Source organism: Hemiscyllium ocellatum, chromosome 15 (genome assembly GCF_020745735.1).
Source record: "Hemiscyllium ocellatum isolate sHemOce1 chromosome 15, sHemOce1.pat.X.cur, whole genome shotgun sequence".
In the NCBI taxonomy this organism is placed as follows: Eukaryota; Metazoa; Chordata; class Chondrichthyes; order Orectolobiformes; family Hemiscylliidae; genus Hemiscyllium; species Hemiscyllium ocellatum.
The window spans coordinates 31,259,939-31,277,425 of record NC_083415.1 but is presented as its reverse complement, the minus strand read 5'-3'; the positions used below and the strand labels follow the sequence as shown (position 1 = coordinate 31,277,425).

General features: G+C 38.0%; 1 protein-coding gene across 1 annotated transcript in view; it reads left to right on the top strand.

Moving 5' to 3' along the window:
- LOC132822731 (stathmin-3-like) overlaps positions 1-13,375 on the top strand; it is a 53,825-nt gene extending 40,450 nt beyond the window's left edge. The window contains exons 3-6 of the mRNA XM_060836014.1: positions 4,134-4,229; positions 6,157-6,326; positions 8,337-8,528; positions 11,631-13,375. Of these exons, the coding sequence (XP_060691997.1) occupies positions 4,134-4,229; positions 6,157-6,326; positions 8,337-8,528; positions 11,631-11,690 (518 nt within the window). The 3' untranslated portion in view covers positions 11,691-13,375. The remainder of the gene's footprint in view (positions 1-4,133; positions 4,230-6,156; positions 6,327-8,336; positions 8,529-11,630) is intronic.
- The last annotated feature ends 4,112 nt before the right edge of the window (positions 13,376-17,487 follow it).

The following is a 17,487-nucleotide window of genomic DNA, read 5'->3' as shown; positions in this document are numbered from 1 at the left end:
ACAACTGATGTGGCAGGACTGCAGAGCTTAGATTTGATCTGTTGGTTGTGGAATCACTTAGTTCTGTCTATCACTTGTTGCTTATATCGTTTGGCATGCAAGTAGTCCTGTTTAGTGGCTTGCCCAGCTTTACACCTCATTTTCACATACGTCAAGTGGTGTTCCTGGCATGTCCTCCTGCACTCTCTATTGAACCAGGGTTGACCTCCTGGTTTGAGTGGGGGATATGCCAAACCGTGAGGTTACAGATTGTGCTGGAGTACAATTCTGTTGATGGCCCACAGTGCTTAATAGATGCCCAGTCTTGAGTTGCTACATCTGTTCAAAATCTGTTATTTTTAGCACAGTGATAGTACCACACAACACAATGAAGGTTATTCTCAATGTAAAGGCAAAACCTTGTCTCTACAAGAATCGTGCATTGGTCACCCTTACCAATATTGTCATGGACAGATGAATCTGCAGCTGGCAGATTGGTGAGGATGAGGTCAAATATGTTTTTCCGTATTGTTGTTTACCTCACCACTTGCTGCTGACGCAGTCTAGCAGCAATGTCCTTTCGGACCTGACCAGCTCGATCAGTATTACTGCTGCCAAGTAGTCTTGGTGGTGGACAAATGTTTTGAAGCCTTCCACCAGTTTGAATTTAACTTTTATCAAACAACAGGAAAACTTAAAAAAGACCAAACTAGTGAGCTGCATTTGCAGTTGGGAGTAAACAGGGGATGCTTGGCTTTCCAATTTAGTAATGACAAAATCAGAATGATAATCAGCTTTATTGGCATGTATGCAAGAACAAAAGCCCCCAACAAAGACTCAGGAAGCAGACACGATACAGACATGAGTGGACTTTTATTAATGCAAAACTTGGTTAGTGGATCTTCTCGGAATCTGGCTTTGACCTGAAAACACAATCGTTTCCTTAATCTTCAGATCAAATCAATAACACACTCTGAATTTACAGGTAAAAAGCAGTATTTTTGTACATTTTGTGTTACTATAATCATACATAATGTGGTTACCCATTCCCTTCTGTGAGACCAATCTTGTCAATGGTGGACACTCCGATGGGCAGCCCTAGGTTCTTAGTTTTTTTTAATGATGTTTAACAATTATTGTAATCTCTCGGCCTTGGGATTGTTTGATATTGCATTCCAATGTTACTGGCTGTCCTCTTTTCAGTCATGATGCACATCATTTATCTTAAGGATTGCTTGAATTCTATTTTTCTTTGTATTTGATCTCTCTTATCCAAGTCCATTACCCCTTTTTATATAAAAAGTTGATTCTGTTATAAAGGCTCGTAATATTAATAATAATTAAAATTTTCTAATTTTTTCTATTGTTAACGTTTTTAGCTAATCAGGCAAGAAATGGCGGACATCTCTTTCATGCTTTATAATTATGTTGGAATTTATGTCTGTGACTATTTAAAGAATCTTTAACCAAAACTTATTAATTGTGTAAATAGTTTAAGGTAACTTTAGCTGCTTTTTTTTATTGCTGAACACATCCATAATGAGAGTAGAATTAATTACTTTATAGTTTAGTGATTTTTAAAGTATTTGAGTTACAATTCCATTATTAGTTCTATGTTTTGTTCCAAATCTTTCACATGATCATCCTTGAAAACAATCATGAAAGAGAATCAAAAAGATAAACAAAAGAAAAAGGAATGGATAGAGTGGACAAGTTCCTGCTGCCATTTTGAAATTGGAACAGACTGATTGTCTTTAAAGCTAGGTTGGTAGTCACTGTCAGTGACCATCCTCCCATGGTGCCCCATGCTCTCCCATTCTCTAACATCTCTCACCCTTATACGCTGTGTTGCCTCCTTCACAATGTCCCAATGCACCTACCACAGCAGTGGCCCCAATAAACCACCCCTCCCTATGACTTTCATTGAGTAGAGCCCCAGGACTGACTCTAGCTCAACCTGTGGACTAACTGGAAATGACAGCCCTGGCTGATGACTGATCTGATCCCTGAATGATCTCTGTGTAGTTCTCTGACTGATCCATGCTAGTCTCAGACTGATTGTGTTGGGCTGTAGGGCTGTCTGTGACCACTCCCTGGACTGAAATGATGCAGATCTGCTGACCTTAAATGCCAACTAACCATGCCATTAACATAGTGTACTGAGACTGAAAACAATCCCCATTGACTTGTCTGAGGACGACTCCCCTTTGAGACATGGTCATCCAGTTGATGCATTTTCAATGTATTTGTTGTATACACTGTTAATGCAAACAGAAGCTAGGACATTGGTATCGCACAATCCTGCACAGCAAAATTTTCACCCCAAGACTGCTCATTACTGGCATTCATGACAATGTGCCTGGCTTTGTGTCTGCACTAAGCAGCAAGACTGAAGTAGAATGAGCCTATATGTTCCGATGGAAGTAGCAAAGTGCAAAAGGGCAAGACAAGGTAGAGATGATGTAAGCGTCCGATTAGACACAAAGTGAATGAGTGCTAAAAATGCAAGCTGAGAATTCTGGGTTGTGACCTGTTCCCATGCATGAAATGGATCCCTACCCCTGCACATAATGCAGCCTGGCAGCAACATTGCAATGTAAGCTGGCAGGGAGCTCCAGAGTGAAGCATTGAAGGGGGTCTAAGATGTTTCATGCTGATGTGTTTAGGCAGGGATTTTGCCAATGACAACCTCCATGGACATGGATGGCCAGCACAGACAGACCCTGCCCTTGAAGTCTGCCGTGAGGTATTTACATGTGAAAGACGTGAAACTATCATGGTCATTCTAACAGATGAGAGACTTAACAAACAATCCAGGTCTTTTTCAAAATATAATTTCAGTTACATCACACTGTAAACTTTTGCTATAAATTCTGAGTCTTACAATCTTATACTCCACAGTCACCTGATGAAAATACCTTACCAAAAGTTAGTGCTTCCAAATAAATCTGTTGGACTATAATCTGGTGTTGTGTGATTTTTTTAACTTTGCACACCCCAGTCCAACACTGACACCTCCAAATCATGAGGTGTTGGGAACAACTAGCCAAGATGGTGGTCCAGAGGAGTAAGTGGCAAGCTGCAGCCACCAGATTATTATTTGGACTCCAAGGGAAAATAGCAGTCTGCATAGAAATTAAGTGAGATTAAGTAATTATAAGATGTTAATCTATGCAAATAGACCTTTCGCCACTCAGTACCAGGATTCTTAACTAGCTGTTGAAAGCTTTTATAGAAAATCATACTTATTTTCCTCAACACTGAGAAATGTTCAAAATCTTCAAACCGAACAATCATAATCAATACTTGTCCATTCTCTTCATAAGTTTTGTTAAGTTGCCAAATGATGGTTGCTTTGGAAAAAAGCCATTCATGGTGCTCTTTTTAAATCCATCTCTTTTATGATTAACATTTTGTACCTAAAACTGAAAAAAATATATTTCCAAAGACCAATGGCAACAGATTCTCATCCAGTTTTAAATGTAAGTGATAGGATATTTTGTAAAGCATTTATGAGTTTTCTTTTCAGTTCTGGATTACCATATGAGGGAGAAGCAAATATAAAATTCTCATAGTCTTACCAGATTATAGAGACACCCATTAGAGACAGAAGACTGGTGGTGATTTAATCTGAGGGTCATCATGAGAAGGAGATTCCTTCAGGATAACCTCATCCAGTGTGGGAATTGAACCCATGCTTTTGGTGTCACTCTTCATTGAAAACCAGCCATTCAGCTAACTTTGCTAACATACACCGAGAAGCAAAAATAAGGTTATTCTGTTTGAAATAAATGAGGAAGACTTGGATAGTCGCTCAAGTGGTGCATAAATGTTGGCATGGACTAATTGAAGTGAATAACTGTTGCTTTTTTTGTATTTCCTGTGTCAAGTAAAATCTCATTTTTACATTTGCCGTACTTCCTGAAAAGAATCACCAATGCTATGTTCTTTCCAGGCCTGAGCAAATGAAACCCTGGGTTTGTCAATACAACATAAGTATCAACAATTTACCGAACAAAATTTTGGGGTTTTCATTTAAATCTTGGATCTTACGTAATGGACAGCCATTTATAGAAAATCCAAGTGGAATAAGTTTGCTGAAAAAAGAATGAAAATACAAATCTTAATCACAATTATCTTTTCTATTTTTAAAGCCTACAAGGAGAAAATGAAGGAGCTATCAATGCTCTCGCTAATCTGCTCTTGTTTCTACTCTCAACCACATCCCAACACAATTAGCAAATTTGGTGGTGAGTGATGTCTTTATGTAATCTATAGACTCTTCTGTTAATATGTTCAAATTGCATAACTATACTGTAAAAACTGTATTTGCCCAGCAACATAATTTGGAAGTAATAGTTATTGTTTTATTCATGTATTTGTAAAATCAGTTTTAATATCTGTACAATTATTTATTTCAAATAAATATATGACAACAAATGTGGCATAATTCTGAAGTACTGATTTATTGATAAAACTATGTGGTAAAATGTTACAACAAAAAGTTAATTATTAAATGCAGTACTATGTATCATTTAAGGTCCAGAATCAAAAGTGAACAACCAAATTACAGGACATCAAACAATCAACTTTCATCGACCATTGCCCCTTAAACCTGACAATATTAGGACTGTGATGATTAGATCGCGACATTTGACATATCTGATAGAATTAGCACCAAAACCTAGCAAACACATTTAATCCAAATGAAATTCTGTGACATTACAATTCTCTATGCATTCCTTGTACCCTTCTAAGGCAACATTTCGGTGCATACTTAACACTTTAAATCATTAGCAATTCACAATTATTGGGTACTTACCCTTTACTTTCCTCGCCATATATATGGAATGTAATGTGTGATGGGCTGATTGTCAGCAATGAAATGTGGTTGTTCTGCCAAAGACCTGATCTGCAGGAACCTGAGGGAATAAAGTTAAAGGATTCATCATGCAGTTGCTTGGAACTGTGAAGCCACAAGGTTAAAGGAGACTGTGGTCTATTTGCTGCTTACAAAAAATAACAAGTGACTTTGGAAAGCAATGCCCAGCAAAGATTTTAGAAAAATAAAGGTGGAATTTTGTTGCTTCAATTGTTGAACAAACAGGGTTTGGAAATTCCTAATGGATCCATGCTGCTGTGACCTAGCAACAGCCTCTCGACTGAGGTATGGATAATTTTTCAGTTCAAGCTTATAAGCTGTGGGCAATTGCTGGAGAGGTTTGCAGGGAGAAGTACTGTCTCTCTATTTCTCAGTCTGTAAGAAACAAAGCTTGGGGCTGAAAGCAGCACTCTCTAGATCTCTTTCAGTGAAGTAATTTGACAAAAACACGATTATGTTTCAAATATCAGGACTCCAAACTTAGCTGAATCTGAAATCTAGGCTGGAGGTTTCCCATTATTCTGTGACTGTCAGCAATCAGATTTCATCAAAAGAAATTCAAAGGATCAGTAAGAAGTCAACACAAATTTAGTCTTCTGAATTTGTCCATTGACCTAAAGGGATGTTCTGTTTTTTTCCCTTTCTATCAATGTAAATTGCTATTGCTGCTCTGGGATCTCACAACCTGTCATTTCTCAGCAACACTAACTGTTAATACTGTTAGGCATAAGTTCCTTACTCAGCAAAGCCAGAACTATTGATGTTGCAGTGTACCGTACAATGAGAAGGGGTAGATCACTGAACCCCATTCCAGAGATAGCATAAAAACCTGGAATGAGCACTTGCCATTGCCTCCAGAAAGTATGATGTTGTAATAATTTTATTTTGTTGTTTCATAAAATATGTGGTTGAGTCAGTCACCAAAGGAACCTCCTGCTCAGCTGCTGTAATTTCAATGGAAAAGCTGCTACAGTTCCAAACTGCACAGATTATAATTTCATAGAGTTTTCTGGAGCCTTCCACAACAAGCATTGTATGCAATCAGAAGAAACCCCATGATAATTCATTCCCACTGTACACACTTTTTTGTTAGATAGAAATATAAAAGAACAAATCAAAGGAAACATTTGAAAGTAGTTGTTTTAAAATTAACATAATAATGCTGGACTATGCTTTACTCACTATTGTTGATAATTTCACAGGTTATTTGAAGAAAGAAGAGATTTGAGTTTAACTTTTACTCCATAGTTCAATTCACTTTCTATCATCTGTTCAAATATCCCTCCTTTCTTTAGATATGGAAGTGAAACCAATTAATAAGCGTGCATCTGGACAAGCTTTTGAAGTGATCCTGAAGCCCCAGTCCACTGATCTGACACCTGAACAACCTATCTCACCAAAGAAGAAGGAAATCTCTTTGGAGGAACTTCAGCAACAGCTGGATGCTGCTGAGGACAGGAGAAAGGTAAACAGCAACACCAGTGTTATGTGTCAAGTGGAGAATTGAACATTCCACACCTACCTCACTGACCCCCAAACTCAGCTTTCCCATTGATAATGCTCTTCTAAAGTCTCTATCTTCCCATAGCCTTTTGGATTTGAAGTCAATTTGTCCAAATGAAGTCACAAGTTAGTAAAAAAAGAATTATCTTCGCTGTTCATGGAATAATATAGTCCAAGGAAGCCATTATACCCATAATGCCTCTGCTTCCCTGTTCTTTCCCCTTGGACTTTCAAATTTCACTTTTCAGGTAATGCCTAATTCCTTGAAAGATACTCATGAATCTGCTTCCAATTTCCTTTGATGTAATGTTTTCCAGACAGTAACAACTTGCTGCATAAAGGTTCTTATAATCTTCCCTGTGGTTCTTTTCCCACCTACTTTAAATCTAGGCCCTATCAGCTGTTCTGCTCATGAAAACAGTTTCTGATTAACATTATGTCCAAGACTTTGCAAAAGTAGTGACTGAGACACTGTTAGCATTCAACATCACGACTCCACCAAAATGGAAAGCAACTTCCAATGGAGTCCACACAAAAGAATATAACATGAAACTATAAGAAAAATGAGCAAGAGTGGTCATGTGGCCCAACAGACTGAACCACCATTCCATAAGATCATAGCTGATCTTCCATTTGAGCACCTCCCTGCCTTGACCCTATATCCAACAATCCCCTCAGTATCCAAACATTGTTTGATGTCTGTCTTGAATTTATTCAATGATTAAGTGCGCACAGCATTGTGGTGTGAGAACTCCAGAGATTTATGAATCTTTGAATGAAGATTTTTTTTGTCATCCTAGTCCTACATGATCTGGACCTGGAAATTTTTTTTCTCAGCTTCTTCAGCCTTCTAAGAATTTTATGTTTCAATTTGATCATTCATTGTTGTAATTTCTAGAGAATATTGATCCAATCAACTGAATCTCTCCCCGTAGAACAACATGCTCAGTCCAAGAGTGTAGCGGGCCTTTACTACACTGTCTCTGGAAAAAATATGTCTTTCCTTAGCTAAGGAAACCAAAACTGAACATAGTACTCAATAGATTATTCATCAATGCTTGGTATTTTGTAGTAAGACTGTGTTACTGTACACCCCAGCCCTTTCTAACAAAGGCTAATATACAGCTACTATGTACTGTTGAATGCAGAAGTTCAAAAGTTGTGAGTGATTTTACACTTCTCCAGAACGTGTTCCAAGTTTTCAATCAATTGGAAATCCCTGAGCTGGCAATAATTTCAATCATAAGCTCTTGGTTCCATTAAAAATATCATTGAAAAGATTGTACTTGCTGAATTGTTAAATTTGGATTGTGAATGGTGCATTTGATTCACAATTATTGATAAACAGCTTTACAGGCTCTGAAAGAGCAATTTTATATTTGCTGAATAACAAATATCTTCATTTTGAGAGTAAATTATACATATTTTTTATTTACGATATTTAATTATCCATCTAAATTCCATATCTATGCAAAGTAATTTTGTTATCTATAAAAAAATCAAAAATTAAAATTGAAGCCATGCAGTGGTTGTTACTTCCAGATTCAAAAGCAATGTACTACAGGCCTAAATTAAAAGCAGAAACTGCTGGAGAAATTCAACAGGTCTGTCAGCATCTGAAGAGATAGGAACAGATGCTGAAAGGAGTATTTTTGACTCAAAATGCTCACTCTAGTATAACTCCTGGTTTGATGGTTTATCAAAATTCTTGAATGTAATTGGCTGCTTCCCCTGCTTAATTGTATCATGACTGCATGATGCCTAAAGATGTCCATATCTTGGCACCAGAAATAAACTCCTGGCTGAAAAAAGGGAAACCCATACCATAGAGTTTGCTGGATCTTTTTGTAGTGTTTTCCTCAAGGTCAGCAGTACATGTTTTTGCTGCTGTCTGCAAAATGCAGCCCAATTTTGCAACCTGTTTCTAAAATCTCAATCATGTCAGCATAACTGTTATTCTCTGGCTTTACAGTCCCAAGAGATGCAGCTTCTGCAACAACTTGCAGAAAAGCAGCAACACAGGCGTATTGTTCTACACAGGGCAATTGTGGATAACTGTGACTTCAGCAGAACTACTGAAAGGAAGTTAAATCAGAAGATGGAAATTTGTAGTGAAAATCGCAAAGCTCATATAGCTGCCCTTAAAGATCGCCTTCGTGAAAAGGCAAGTATTTCACAACCTTTAAATTCTATTCCATGTTCAAAAATAGTTAACTCTAAATGATTATGTTTTATTCATTTGAATAAAAGCAAATAATTGTCCACTTCCATTGTTATTTTTTGGATAGTTATCCTGGTAAAAGCTTTCTAGTGTGTTATTGTTTCTGGTGGCCTGTCTTAGATAGATTTTAAGTTTAATTGGTGAATCTTAACGTATAGACACTGTGAGTGTGCAGTTTCATAGATGACTTGCTCTCAAGTTCAGGAAGAGATAAAGCTTCCACACTGCCTTTCACACTTTCCACCTTACACTTGAATCTCTAGCAATTATTATTTAGTTATTTACTGCTGATAAAGCTGTAGACTTCGAGAGGTAAGCATGAATGGTGGCATATTAATATTATTGCACTTTGACTGTTCGTAAATGGAGTAACACATTTTGAAAATTTCATTATGACTATGTCTATTGCATCTTTAATGTCCTATTTACAGAGGAATCTTGATTATCTGGCATTTGATTATCCGAATATCAGATTATCCGGCAAGATTGCAAGGTCCTGATGCTTGGCAAAACTATGTTATCCAGCATTCAATGATCCAAAATTCGACTAACTGAACGAAGTACTGCCCGCCTGTGTCCTTCAGATAATCGAGATTCCTCTGTGCAATAATTTCTGTGAAAAGTAGTGATTTTAAAAAAAACTTGATTATGCTTTGGAAGATTTACAATAATAAATAAGTTGAACACATGCAACAGTTCAAAGGCAGATAGTTCATATATATTATTATTAATGTCATGAACCTGGTTGATAAACATTCAATAGTATTTGGATTAGATTAGATTCCCTACAGTATGGAAACAAGCCTTTCGGCTCAATTAGTCCACACTGACTCTCCAAAAAGTAACCCAGCCATATGCATTCCCCTACCCTATATTTACCCCTGACTAATGCTCCTAACACTATGGGCAATTTAGCATAGCTAATTTACCTGTCCTGCACATCTTTGGATTATGGGAGGAAACCAGAGCACCCGACTGAAACCCACACAGACAGGGGAGAATGTGCAACCTCCACACAAACAGTCACCCGAAGCGGGAATTGAACCTGGGTCCCTGGCGCTGTGAGGCTGCAGTGCTAAACACTGAGCCACTGTGCCACCCCATGTGCATTCAGAAATGTTCTATATGAAAAAGTTGTTTTAAAAAAGTACCCCCAAGCAGATATCCCTTAATTTCCTTTGGGCCTTGAAATCGCTGCTGAGCACAGAGTGCAAATCTCAACCAGAAAGCCTGAGGACATCTCAAAATTGGACCTACAATCTTTTAATATTTTGGCAAGCTGCTTCCAGAGACTCATTAAACAAAATCAGCCACTAGCCCAACTGGCCAGGGAGCATAAAGCAGACTGCTCATCCGTAGAAATAAGAAACTTGAATAATTACTGAATCCAATATCAGGTCACGCAACTTTCAGGCAAATGTACTCTGGGCATAGGCCTTAGTCCCCGGGATTGACTTTTATAGCACTTATTTTCCAACTGCAAAACTTGTGTGATGAGGTTCAATTTCTTATCCATGATCTCCTGATTTGTTTCCACTTCAACTGATTACATAAACTTTAGTGGGTTCCAGTTCAGTCAGGAATTCTCAGTGTTGGCAAAATGGATTTTGGCACAATGCCACAACCTCAACCTATGGACAGTGGAGGCACCGATTTTCTTTCTAATACATGGCTAATCAGGAATGTCACCCACTCTTACTGCCTGGCATTAGCATGTATTGGTGGCAATTGCAGGTTGATAGCCTGCATTATGAATGTATACTCCTTGCCATCTGGGTCACTATCTATTGTGCCATATGACCTCTCAGGTTATTATGTACTTCTGGGAAAAATATGTAAAAAATCAACATATTCAGATGAAACTCCTCATTTGTAATATTCTTAATGTAATACTTTATTGCTGATATACTTTATACATATATAATTTGTATTTACTTCATTCATTTCAACCTATGCTTGCATTGTATTTGTGACTTATGAGTTGGAAAATCAGGTTGCACTATGATGACAGTAGATTGAAAAATAAAGAACACCTTGCAAAATACTTGCATGCTGAATGTAGCAACATTGTAACTTTTTAATGGATGTTTCCTCTGCTCACTACAGTTTATGCTAAAGCATCCATTACCATTAGGTTCTGTGCAACAGTCATGCTGTTCAGTCAAGGAGGACCCATAATTTGTCATAAAGTGGAGCCATGATATCTTTAATGTAAGTTAGGTGTGGTAGCTCTTACTGATTAGGCCCTGCATTTGAAAATGTGCTTTAGTAACATCTAAAATATTATATTTTCTCAAACTGTTCTTCATCTGAATAGTTCATGTTCAGTTTCATGTAAGATTGTTAATGATAATTAAAATACTTTATATCTGCACTACCTTAGCAACCCCAGTCAGAGAATGTCAGCGTATGTGTAATTTAAATAAATATGTCTGTGTCTTACAAATAATTTTCCAAAGTTTCCTATGAGGGTTCTCCAGACAAATAGTAACCCAGTCCTGCAAGCTATATATATACGGAGCACTCTGGGTATCCTCTACAAATATTGACATGTTTCTGACAATATTTATTTTGATGTTCAGAAGAAAATAATGTTTTTTCTGAAACTATGATTGCAGCTGTAAAAAAATGCAAATAGACTCAATGCACAACTAGAACAATTAATAAGAAAATAATTGAATACATCAATTCATCACAAAAGACCTGTTCTTTGGTGTCTGCACTTAAAATCTAAAAAGGACAGAAATTTAAAACCCTGATGCAACTCTAGGAATCCATAAAGCAAATTTTAAAAGCCTACAGGGTAGAACACTTTGTGGGAATTAAATGCTTTATCTCAGGAGGTTGAGATGAATGAAGTTAATCTGTATTAATTTTATGAGGTTTTTAGATTGTCAAATAAAATTGAAACTCCATCAACTGCATCATTGAAAAAGATTTCAGATTCAGTTCTGATTGAAACTTGATGCCAATGAAAGGATTATGTTTTTAAGACTAGCTGTTTGAATGTGTTGTCTTCTATAATTTGTGCATTTTTTCTGTTAGGAAAGGCATGCAGCTGAGGTTCGTAGGAACAAGGTGTTACGAGAGGAACTTTCTGGCTGAACGTCTTTCTATCACATTGTGAAGAACACCCTTGAATGAATCTAATGACAATGTCCTGGCTATCAAGTTACGATTTCTGTTCCTGAATTCAGTACTTCTAATAGTTCATGCTTTTTTGCATTCAGATTATTGGTTCTTATTTCATGTGCAATACAGAAAGTTGTAAGTAGGCAAAAATCAGCAAAATATCAATAGTCTAATGATATTTAAAACATTCAGAGTATTAATTGTTATTAACATCATAATCTGCCAATGTATTTTAACATGTGTATATATAGATCCATTATATTAATTAACAGATTCAACCTACAATTAGAAAAGTTTTACCCACAAATTAATTAAAGTTTTCTAATCCAATATGTAATTAGCCATCGGGCCTATATTGACATTATTATGGGCACTTAAGCATTGTCAGCTTTTGAATTGTTACGCCACAGTGTAATCATTGGAGCTCCTTTCTTGGACCTCACATTTAGAGGATAGCAATTCTCTCGCATGCCATGTTGTTGGAATCCTCAGCCATTTGAAGGCAACTGAACATCACTGAAGCAAGTAATGATGCACATTAATAAATTACATAAGTGTGGCCAAATTCATCAAATCAAATAATAAAGTGATTGTTCCTAATCATACTTCTGAACAAGTAACCCAAAGATATATTTTAAATTATACATTTTATTGTTTAAATGTCTTATGTACTTTATAATGGCTGTATTTTAAAATTTATCATTAACATAATAATTTAACAAATATGTAATTTTAAATGAATGTCAATGTTTATTCTACTGAGGAATCACAGCTTATTAATTAATGCTTGATGCCCATAGGGCCTTACATATTTAGAAAATAAAAATATGTAGGCCTTCAACAGACCTATTTGACAGTTGATCTTGTTGGTTGAAGTTGTTAATAAATGGAGTAAGTTCCACCTATAAATAGAAAATGTCATTGGTAACATTGTATAGTACATATGTCAGATTAAGCAACTCTTTCTATAACTTATGCTCACTAAAGAGGGAGAAACCTTCATGTAAGTCAGCAACACTTTGGTGAAATTAGTCTCCCTGCAACAAGTAAATGGTTAATTGTATGTGTGAGAAATTCCTAAATTATCCAGCTGAATTTTTGTCTTATTACTGCTGTAGCTGTGCTGAGTAGAAATGGTTTGCCAAATATTAAGCTGTATAAGTTATGGATTGTTTATTGTGGAGTATCTGACTTTGAAAGTTTTTTTGTAAATACTTAATTTTCTTTAAAAGATTGTATTCGGCAAGCTAGTACATAACCTTTAATATGTAACACTGTACTTTGCTAATATCTACTTTACTTATGTGCCATTTCACCTCGAACTCTGATGGTTTGTATATCTGTCTACTGGAATTGAAATTAGAGTCAGGGTAAGACCGTAAATGGTGCTAGATACTTTCATTTATTAACTGTACTTGAAGGTGGCATGTTTTTAATCACTTGATTAGATCTTGCTAATTATTGATGTGTTTGTATTTGAATCCTTTGGGCTTTTTGGGAGGAAGTTAACGATTCTCTCCCATCACACAGTAAAAGTCACAGGAAGATGATCACCCTGAAGATTCTTGCCCACCCATTATAGGTTCCATAATGTGCATTTTAATGTCAGGTCAAAATTGTTGTAGTGTGCAAAATGTGGTTACAAAATAAATTCCATGATATACACACTTACAATTTCTTTCTGTTGTTTCTTTTTCATGATAAAAATAAATGTGTATATATTGTATATATATTATACATGCACACGCATATATATGCTGTCATGGTGTAGAAGTCCATTGGCAACCAAATAAGCTAGGATTAGTGTAAGGATTTTCAGTCAGATGAAACAATGTCACTTTTGGGCGCATGTATTAATCCTTAGCTTATTGTGTACATGTGGCAAGTTGGAGAATATGGTCACTCCCTCAACAGTTTGAGATTATATAATATTGTTAAATCTGTCCCTTCTACTTCTATCTCTCTGTTTTGCTTTCCTCTCTGCTTCTTCACTTCACTTTGGTTTGCTCTCATTTCCTCATTCCTCCTCTAACGTTTGTTTTCTTCTTTTGGTTGGAAGTAATGGTTAGTATTATGAAGTGAGGTGTGCAAAGGAGCCACCAATGGTTACAGGCTATCTTTGTCATTGGGGATCAGGTAAATGCTTTCCTCTATTTATATTTCCTTCTTATTTTTGTTCCTTTACACCTTTATTCCCATCACATTCATTTCCTCTTCACTTTCCCAGCCATCATTCCCAATCCTAGTAGTCGTTCATGTTATTTCTAATAATCGTATTTCATTCTTTTTGAATGCATCAGATCTAAGCTCTGCATTCCTGCCACATCCAGTCATGAATAATGCTGGACAATTAAACAACTCACTGGAGGAGAAATATCCCTATCCTCAATGATGGAAGAGCCCAGCACATCAGTGCAAAAGAAAAGGCTGAAGCTTTTGCAGCAATCTTCAGCCAGATGATCATCCTCCAGTGCTCCCCAGCATTACAGATATCAGTTTTCAGCAATTTGATTCACTCCACATGATATCAAGAATTGGTTGGAGGTACTGGTTAATGCAAAGGCTACGGGCTCTGACAACATTCTGGCAATAGTACTGAAGATTTGTGCTCCAGAACTTGCTGCTCCCCTAGCTGTTCTAGTATAGTTACAACACTGGCATCTACCCAAGAATATGGAGTTTTTTTTGCTTAATTATTCATTCATGGGATGAGGGCATCACTGGCAATATTACCCATCCCTAATTCGCCTAGAAGACAGTTAAGAGTCAACCACATTGCTGTGGGTCTAGAGTCACATGTAGGCCAGACCAGATAAGGATGGCAGTTTCCTTCACTAAAGGATATTAGTGAACTAGATGGGTTTTTCAACAATCAACGATGGATTCATGATCATCATTGGACTCTTAATTCCAGATTTTCTTAAAAATTGAGTTCAAACTCTACCATCTGCCATGGTTGGATTCAAACCTGAGTCCCCAGATTAACAGTCCAGTGATAATACCACTAGGCCATTGCCTCTCCATTGGCCAAGTATGTCCTATACATAAAAAGCAGGATAAATCCAACCCAGCCAATTGCCACCCCAACAGTCTACCCTTGATCATCAGTAAAGTGATGAAAGGAGTCATCAACAGTGCTATCAAGTAATACCTGCCCAGCATTAATCCGTTCAGTGACACACAGTTTGGGTTCTGCCAGGGCCACTCAGCTCCTAACCTCATTACAGCCTTGGTTCAAACATAGACAAAAGTGCTGAATTTCAGAGGTGAGGTGACAGTGACAGCCCTTGACATCAAGGCTGCATTCAACTGAATGTGGCATCAAGGAGACGAGCAAAACTGGAATTATTGGGTATCAGCTGTAAACTCTCCATTAGTTAGTGTCATACCTGACACACAGAAAGATGGTCATACTTGTTGGAGGCCAGTCATCTCAGCTCCAGGACATCACTGCAGGAGTTCCTCAAGATGATGTCCTAGGCCGGACCATTTCAGCTGCTTCATCAATGACCTTCCTTCCATCCTAAGGTCAGAAGAGTCACACCATTCATGACTCCTCAGATACTAAAGCAGTCCGTGTCCAAATGCAACAAGATCTGGACAATATCCAGGCTTGGGCTAATAAGTGGCAAGTATAATTCTTGCCACACAAATGCCAGGCAATGCCTATCGCCAATGAGAGACAATCTATCCACTGTCCCTTGACATTCAATGGTGTTACCATCACTGAATCCCCCATTATTAACACCCTGGGAGTTGTCATTGATCAAAAACTCAACTGGACTCACCATATAAACACAGTAGCGACAAGAATAGGTCAGAGGCTAGGAATACTGTGGCGAGTAACCCACTTCCTGACTCCCTAAAGGCTGTTCACTATCCATAAGGCACAAGTGAGGAGTGTGATGGAATATTCCGCACTTGCCTGGATGAGTGCAGCCCCAGCTCAAGACGCTAAACACCATCCAGGACAAAGCAGCCTGCTTGATTGACACTGCATCCACAAGCCTCCATCCCCTCCACCACCGATGCTCAGTGGCAGCAGTTTGTACTAGCTCAAGATGCACTGCAGAAATTCACCAAAGATCCTCAGACAGCACCATCCAAACCCACAATTGCTTCCACCGAGAAGGACAAGAGCAGCAGATATATGGGAACACTAGCACCTTAAAGTTGCACTCCAAGCCACTCACCATCCTGACTTGGGAACACATCGCTGCTCCTTCACTGTCACTGGGTCAAAATCCTGGAATTCCCTCCCTAATGGTATTGTGGATCAACCTGCAGCAGGTGGACTGCAGCAGCCCTAATCAGGGGTGGCATGGTGGCTCAGTGATTAGCACTGCTGCCTCACAGCGCTAGGGAGCTGGGTTCGATTCCCAGCTCAGGCAACTGTCTGTGTGGAGTTTGCACATTCTCCCCGTGTCTGCGTGGGTTTCCTCCAGGTACTCGGTTTCCTCCCACAATCCAAAAATGTGCAGGTTAGATAAATTGGCTATGCTAAATTGTCCGTAGTGTTAGGTGAAAGGGTAAATATAGGGAAATGGGTCAGGGTGGGTTGCTGTTTGGAGGCTCGGTGTGGACTTGTTGGGCCGAAGGGCCTGTTTCCACACTGTAAGTAATCTAATCTAGTTCAAGAAGGCAGCTCGCCACCACCTTCTCAAGGGCAACTAGGGACAGGCAATAAATGCTGGCCAGCCAGTAATGCCCATCTCCCACAAAATGGATTCATGTTAAAAAACCTGCATTCCCCGCCCTTCACTTTGTTGTCACATATTTCAACCCTAACCATATCTAAAAATTATATAGAAGAAAATTTGTGTGGGGGATATGGTGAATAAGTCTGCGGTTGACACAAAGATTGGCCGGGTGATTAGCATTAGGGAAGAAAGTCTTCGGTTACAGGAGGATATAGATGGATTGTTCATATGGGCAGATCAATCACAAATGGAACTTAAACCTGAAATGTGCCTAGTGATGCACTTTGGAAGAAGTAACAAGATTAGACACAACTCAATAAATGGCAGGATATTCGGAAGCTCAGAGGAAAGAGGGACCTTGGACTGTTTGTTGACAAATCCCTGAAGGCAGCAAGACAGGTTAACAGGGTAGTTAAGAAGGTATATGGAACAAACCTGCTGTATTTAGGCAGGACCGACTTTTTTATTTTCTCATGCCATTAGCATATTGCTGTATTTCTTTCCCACCCTCACATGCAACTAATTTCCTTTTAAATGCATTTATGTTATTTATTTCAACCACTCAATGTGATAGCTGGCCCCAAATTTTCTCCACTTTGAGTGCAAGTGCTTTCCTAAATTTCTGAATTGCTTGATTAACAACTTCCTTATATTTTTAGCCCATAGTTGTCATCTCTTCTACAAGTGAGAGATTTTTGTTGCAAGCTCACAGAGCAAACTGTCTGGCTTCTACTGTCTTTTCACTGAACAGCCTGTAGGATGGATGCCAGCAATAACTGTGCCTCCTTGTATAGGTCATTTGACTACAGCAAGCCAAAGGCACATCAGTATGGTATTGTGTTTCTATGTCAAATATATTCCTTCTCATACCAAAAAAGCAAAGAATTCTTTGCATTTTCATTTCCACTGAATTACCCACATTGCCACCATACACACAATTAACCTCATGCATTGGCAGTTTGTTTTTGTCATCAGTCATTACATATGCATTGCACTCATATGGCTGAATTTTACAAGAAACCAACTATGTGTCAATTTCTGGAAGTTACGTGGAGGACTCCTCTCATCGA